The 7,458-nt window shown below is 51.0% G+C and overlaps 1 protein-coding gene across 2 annotated transcripts in view; it reads right to left on the bottom strand.

Annotated features, from left to right (window-relative positions):
• The window catches only part of NTN4 (netrin 4), a 47,764-nt gene extending 45,919 nt beyond the window's left edge, over nucleotides 1-1,845 (bottom strand). The window contains exon 1 of one of the 2 annotated variants that reach the window (XM_053944076.1): nucleotides 1,776-1,845. In XM_053944076.1, coding sequence (XP_053800051.1) covers nucleotides 1,776-1,833 — 58 coding nt within the window. In that variant the 5' untranslated portion in view covers nucleotides 1,834-1,845. Of the gene's footprint in view, nucleotides 1-900; nucleotides 1,206-1,775 lie in introns of those variants that run through there. The other variant, XM_053944077.1, reaches the window with a different exon arrangement.
• Between the last annotated feature and the right edge of the window lie 5,613 nt (nucleotides 1,846-7,458).

A 7,458-nucleotide genomic window follows, 5' to 3' on the forward strand; every position in this document is an offset into this window, starting at 1 on the left:
TTCTTTGGCTTACGTGTAACACAGTGCACTTGGCCGCTACACAAATAGATGAACATTTACTGCGGTTCCCTCAGTTGTGTGACTGCAAAGCAGATTTGGGAAGTGGTAGGAAGAGCAGGGCTCAGTCAGCCCCATCCGACAGGTTGAGATTACTGTTTGTGTTCATCAAGTCCTTTTGTTTTTTGCACACCAGACTGCTGTCTCCAGGAATGCAGTGGAGGAGGACCTGGTCAATGGGAGGTTTCCCGTGACTGCAGTTGGTGGTAGGGCTGTCGTAGATGGCCCCAGGGCAGGGACAAGGCTCTGCCTAAGCCCAGCTGGGAGGCTTTGGCTACAAAATCCCATGTCAGACCCCGGGAGCTGAGAGTATTTGATTGCTCCCAGATCGGGGTATGCTCCAGCCCTGGTCATGCACGGTCACTGACTGCAGCTGTCTTCGGGCCAGGCATTGAGGGTCCCTTCCTCATCCGGTATCAGATCTGGGGCATGGGACCTTGGCTTCAGCAGGGTTTGAGAAATGCTGCTGGCACATAGACTTGGGTCCCAGGGGCAGAAAGGGGGGAGAGGAAACCCCCTTTGAAAGGGTGTTTGTTTTCACTTGAATTGGAAAAGAGTTGCATGACCGATGCAGAGCACTTCATGTTATGAAAAGTGACAGCTTTCTAGTGTAACACTGGCTGCCACAGGAATTCAGTAAAAGGACAAATTGAGAGCATAGAGATTTCTATGCTGGCAGTCACAAGTTCACAAGTGGTCTGCCACAGCCCTGAAAAATGTGCTTTTCTCTATTGCACTTAATGCATCTGCCCAACTGAATCTTCCCATTCTATCTACTGTACATGCCACCAGACTGGGACCTTCAGTAATGAGTAAGAACATGCAGCAAGTACCATGACTCACCTGGGAAAACATCCATGGAAAATCATATGCTTCCTGCTTAAGCATTTTGGCAACACATGCCTTGTGATGTTTCGTTTATATCTTATGCCTGATTAAATGTTTGTTTCCCATCAGAGTTTTTTTCTTCTTTTTAAAAAAGAGATTTGGCACTCGGCTTGCACCCGGCTGAGGAAGCGTTACGCAAACTGTTTATGCCCGAGTGTGTCTGCTGCGGGACCCCGCTGCGGGCAGCTCTGAGCGCGAAGTGTTTACGCTGCGGGAAGGGGCTTTGAAAACCCTGCCCACCCTCCTCCGCACCCCGACGGCTCGGGGCACCGCCGCCTAAAGCGCCTGCGGAGCCCGCAGCGCCCCGCCACTGCCACCCGCAGCGCTCCGCAGCCGGGCCCCGCTTCCGCGGCATCCCCTGAAGCCCCGGCCCGAGCCCACCCGGCCTCGCCGATCCGCCGGAGGCTCCGCGGGCAGGGGCGGCTCCGCGCAGCACAGTGCGGTGCGGCGCGGCCGGACCCCTCTTTGTCTGCGGCGCGGGGGGGACGCGCATCCCGGCCCCTGCCTTTCCGCACCCATCCGCGCACACCGCGTACCGACACGCACCGCATGTGCGGACACACGCGCACCCAGCCTGTGCGCACATATATGCGTACGTAGAGGCGTACGTGCGTGTGTGCGGACACGTGCGTACGGAGACCGACGCGTGTGAGCACAGTGCGCACACGCGTCCGTGCGGTTCCCCGTGCGTGCGCACGCCCGCGTACTCCGCGCACAGGGGCGCGGACGCTCCAGCACACGCGCGTACCCGCACACGCACACGCGGCGCGTATCTACCTCGCACGCCCGCGGAGGACGGAGAACGCCGAGCGCGGCCGGTCACGACCCACCTGCAGCGGCGGCGGCGGCGCCCAGCAGCAGCAGCGCCAGCCGCATCCCGCGCCCCATGGCCGAGCGCCCCGTGGCCGCCCGCCCTGCGCGCCCCGCCGCCCCGCGGCGCGACCGGCCCCGCGCGGCATCAGCGCCCCGCGCGGCACCGCCGCCCGCCGCGCACCGCCCCGCGCCCCGCGCCGCCCGCCGCCCGCCGCGCAGCGCCCGCGCACCGCCCCGCGCCCCGCCCCGCCCGCCGCCGCCCTGCCCTCCCGCCCGCCCGCCGGGGCCGCCGCGCCGCGGGGGGCTGTTGCCGGTGCGCGGCCAGGCGCGGTACTGCAGCGGAGGGCACCCGTCCACACACACACGTACACACCCCCTGCCCCGTCCCCGCAGCACCAGCGGCTCCGCCGCGGCAGCCCAAGGCGGGCGGGCTGGTGCCCGGAGACGGAGAGAGATCCGCGATCCCCCGGGACAGGGGCTTACCCCTCGCCAATCCCCGGAGGCTTCGACTTCCGAGCCCGGGCGCGCTGTCAGGGCACAGAGGGTGGAAGTGAAGCTGCACAAGGCAGCCCTCCTCCGGCCCGGCTCTGTTTCAAACGAGGGACTTTACCGCAGGTAACCCCGGGCCGCTCAACTTTAAAGACGTTACTTGTTTTATCGGCTCTTCTGGTAACTGAGCGATGGAGCCACGTAAACGTGAGAGGTTTTCCCTTCTTTCCTGGGACGTGGCAATCTATGGCTTAGCTCCCATATGGTCTGATAGATTCGATAGCACCGGTCACCATACTGCAACAGCAGTTTTGGGCTCTGAAAATAGGAAAAGACAGTTACATCCACTGTTTGCCATCAGACCTTTTTAGGTCTCAGAAAAGGACCATTAAGAGAGCAACGGTGGAGCACTTCTGAGCAGTCTTTTTTTTTTTTTTTTACTTACCTGAATCTAATCTGGGAGGCGAGCATGTTGCAAGAGCTACAAAATTCTACAATATGTCATTCTCTGCATTTTGAACTTGGACAATTTAAGAACAATTCCGTTTTCAAAAGCAGTGTGACAGTATCTTAGGATTACCCTGCTGCTTCCTGTAATGCATTTCAAAAGAACCACACATTTTGAGCTGCTAGGATTATATCATCATCAAAATACTCACTGAAAAGTATTTAGTGCATAATCATCTGACTGGACAGTGTTATCTCTATGTCTTTACCTTAAAAGGTAGAGGAAGGTTTTTTTGCCATATTTCCAATTTTCAGTGCTGAGTTACATGCCACAGGGAAGCATTTTGCCACTGTTTTTTTCTGCCCTCCAGGTGAGAGCTTCTAGACAGGGACTTCTAGCCCCCAGGCAGCTGTTGAGTCCCCATGGCTACTTGTGAGCTACTCAGGGGCTTTTCCTGCAGCCTGACTGTCATGGTGTGGGATGCTTCCACACATCTGAGCCTCCTTATAGCAGTGACCACAGAGGTAAAGGGTGTTCCAGAGGCTTTCTGCCTTGCATCTTTCAAAATGGTGATGTATTGCCAAGGAATCACGCAGGGGTTTGTGTTGTTACAGACAGGTTGCAGCAGTCACATTCTGTAGGGCTGGGAAATGAAAAGCCACAGGTGGGGGAATTTATCTCCATTGCAACTCATAACTCATAGTTCCTTCTACATCGACAGTGCCAGGTGATAAGTCTGCTGTAGGGTGATAAGTCTGGGTGGACCTGAGCAAGACCTCACACTACTGTGTCAACCCTTTTGGCATCAGGAGCACAGAGCAGGTTGAGGTCCATATGCAGCAGGAGTAGTTTTCTTGATAGGGCAGAAGACAAGACCTGACAGGAGTAGAGGATGGCTCTGGAGAAATCCCTGAGTCAGGAGGGAGGGAGATGATCTGGACTGAAAAATGGCAGAACAAAAATTTTGAAGGAGGTGAATGGTGCTATCACAAGCTGGAGAGAGAGAGTGCAAACAGGCTCAGGCTTAAATTGGAAGAGGGAAGAGCAGTGTCCAGTGAATGGAAATGAGTGGTGTGGGGATTATTGTGGGGATAGGAGAGGGAGAGAGCATGTGCTCGGGACAAACTCACAGCATTGTCAGAGCAGGAGGCTGGATATTGCTGAAACAGATTAATGGAATAGAAAACTGGAGAGAATAAAGGACAATTTCCAGATAACCTCAGAGATGACATCCCGAAGTCATCTTAGGTATCCATACATTTGAGAGCTTGATGGCATGATCCCACTCCTTTGAGATGCTGCCTGGCTCATGTGCCTGGCTCATTTAGTCTAAGAGGACTAAATAACTCAGCTACACTTTCTTGCCTATCAGCTCTGCTCTTCCTAGAGGAATTTGTTTTACTTGTTGGAGGCCTTACAGTCTGCCACTTGGGCCATGGGAAACTCTTATCCTCCTGCACCCCTTTCCTGGCTCCTGGAGGGTCCATGGGACCTGCACACACCTGCAGCCATGAGTGCACCCAAGCCTGTGGCTCAGTGAATACAGCCTGGGGAGCTATACATCACCACAAACTGTGGGCATCTTCCCAGGATGGTGCTCTTGTCTGCTGCTTCACAGGGCTGCTGGGAGTTCACCAGGAGGTTAGAAGGGCACAGAGATGTTTCAGCACAGTTTTATTTCCTTTATCAGTCAGTGTTGCCTCTTGAGTTGCCAGAGGAAGAAAAATCACTTATTTGAGAGGAGGCGAATGTACACCTCTCACCAAATTTCTTCAGGATCGTGAGCTTTTGGGTTCATACTGTACTGCTAGTTAAAGAAGAGCAAGAGTTTTTTACAGCTGTCATTTGATAGTTCATCACCTTTCACTGTGAGGGTGGTGAGGCACTGGAACAGAATGGCTTGGAGAAGTTGTGGATGCCCCATCACTGGAAGTGTTCAGGGCCAGGTTAGCTTTGAGTTGCAACCTGGGCTTGTGGAAGGTGTCCCTCCCCATGGCAGAGGGTAGATGCTAGATGATATTTGGCCCCTTTCAACCCAAGCCATTCTGAGATTCCATGATTCCTGCAGTGTGGCTGTAGGTAGACAGGTAGATGGAAAGGCTCAGAATAAGATCACCTGTCGGGTGTATGCATTTCTCAATTCTATGTAGGAAGTCTTTAAAGGTAATGACATTCCATCAACAGACGTGTCACAGTAAGTGTGAAGGAAATAATCAGGGATGACAAGCCTGGAGGCATGGCCTCTGCCTTCTCAGAGATGCTGAGGAGGTAACCTGAAGGAAGGAGCCAGCTGCCTTGGCAGAGGTCCCCAAAGGCATGATGCTATCCCTGGGGAGTGGAAGCAGAAGCCTTTTGGTCTTGGTCTTATCTGTCAGTGCAAAATCCCAGCACTGAATCGTGTGAGGAGAGATGATCCTCAGTGAATCCCCTCCCCAAGCACCCTGCCAAGGGTAAGGATGAGATGGGAGTAAAACTTTCAAGTCACTGTATGAAGCTAAATTTAGAATCAGACCATGGGCGACGGGGTGGGGGGGGGCAGAAATACCTCACCCAGTTAGAGCCACCTGGTTTAGACTTTTGTCTAAAAAGTCTAAAAATGAAAAAAATCTCAAAAATTCAAAAGATCAAACTTATTTTTAACTAGAAGCTTGTTCAAAGATCAGCATTTTGTCTGTTGGCATCTGTGTAAGTATGCAGAACTCCTGTTACAGTTTAACTGGAGGCCCTTGGGGTCGGTGCAGTCCTTCAGACATGCCTGACTATTTTAAGTGGTGTGACGTGTGCTGTTTGAGCCTGCTGGTTCATTCACTGCTCCTCCACCAACTGGGCATGGCCTGCTCAGTGCTGTGCACGGTGTGGAGGTGCTACCCAAACAGAGCATCACAGTTTGGTGGGGAGGTGAGAGGCTGGATCAGAGCAGTCTCTGCCAAGCAGTGTAACTGCAGGGCAGCAATTCCAGCTGAGCAATTACCTATGTGTTTTAGCTCTAGAGATGCTTACTTTTAGTTTGTTAATTATTTTTCGTTGAGGGACCCTTTCAGTGTCCTCTGGGCAGGACTGGATGTATCTCACTCTGCTCAGCAGTAGAACTGGTCCTGTACTGTGTAGGATTTGGTGATGTTACTGTTTACATGAAGGATCTACTGGATTAGCAGTCCTACTGATTTCAGAGAAAATTTGGTTGATCCAGATCTTGTGGCTGTTGCAATTTTCAGGAGATGATCCTCTCTGCTAGCTATGAACGGAGGTTGGTGTACCATGCACACATTTAAACATGTTAGAAGAACTTTGTAGAAAGGAATAGAAATTTGTTTCAATAAAAAATACGGTTTTGATTTAAAACCCACTGAAGTCAATGGAAGTTGACAGCTGATAAGTGGATTTTGGATGGGGTCTGAAGTCACCTCCGACCTCTCTATTGTGGTACTACATCTTTAATTCTTCCTATTAAAACACCTTGTTAACTCTTGTACTTCTCCAATTTTTTTTTTTTTTTTTTGCAAATCACTGAAAATCTTCCAGCCATCATCCAATAAGCAACAAAAACCTTTCACTGACTCACGAGATTTTGAAACAACTCGATTCCCAGGTTTTCTGTATGAAAATAAACCAAAGGAAAACCCAGAGCAAACGTTACTGATTAAAGCTCCATATTCACAGTGCCACAGAATCACAGACTGGGTAAGACTGGAAGGGACCACAATGGGTCATATGGTCCACCCTCCCTCAAGCAGGGTCATCCTAGAGCAGATTGCACAGGATTGAGTCCAGACAGTTCTTGAACGTCTCCAATGAGGGCAACTGCAAAGCCTCTCTGGGCAATCTGTTCACGTGCTCTGTGATATGCCAATTCCTGTTAAAGATGAATTATTATACATGACAATACCCTAGAAACAACTGGAGAAAATGAGGGAGCCATTTGCCTTTTACCCAGTGACTGATTTAACTTTTTGGAGCCAAGTATTTTGCATGCTCGACCAGTGTGCATATAAGAATGGGAGCACTCTCATGGGATTTATGGAATTCAATGTAATTGAAAGTCAAGTCACAGAGTGATTATACAGTGATAGTGCTATTCTTCAGATGGAAGATGTAATGTGGATGGAAAACATCCTATTTCTGCCAACAACTAGGAAAAAATGCAATGGGTCAGTCAGGAACCTGAAAAAGAGAGGAAGAAGAAATCCTGGAGTTACTCACTGCACTTCACATTTTATGTGAGGGCAAACTGGGCCCATGACAGTCTCTTGGGTAGACTTCTGCGCCTGGCACATAGTGCTAAGCCCCTTCATTAATCACAGGAAAACCTGTTTGCTATCTAGTCTGGTAAAGTTTTGAATCCTTGTTACTCTGTGTATAGCATTGGTCCTTTTAGTGTGGGAATGGGTCTCCCCACTCCAGTAAGTGTTCATCACCTGGTTATGAAGGCAGGTATTGCTTCTACGTACAGTCCTCTCATGGGAGGGATGAGAGGGTTAAGGCTGTTTCAGGTATCCAGGAGGTCCAATAGCTGCTACACTTCTCTGACTAGCAGCACCAAAATGCCTTCTGACAGGGATTTGTTTTAGGAAGAAAGGTCAGTCCCAAGTCCACTGCTGCAGGGGATTGCCTGGCAGTGCACAAGGCTGGATGAAAGTGCATTAAATTCTCTACATCCACTGCTATAAAAACCCCAACCTCAAACCCTTTTTTCAATAATACTTTTTAAAGGCTTTGCCATCTTTCTGGAAGGGTGAGTTGGTGTTTCATTCTCCAAGCCATAA

Source organism: Vidua chalybeata, chromosome 5, assembly GCF_026979565.1.
Source record: "Vidua chalybeata isolate OUT-0048 chromosome 5, bVidCha1 merged haplotype, whole genome shotgun sequence".
NCBI lineage: Eukaryota > Metazoa > Chordata > Aves > Passeriformes > Viduidae > Vidua > Vidua chalybeata.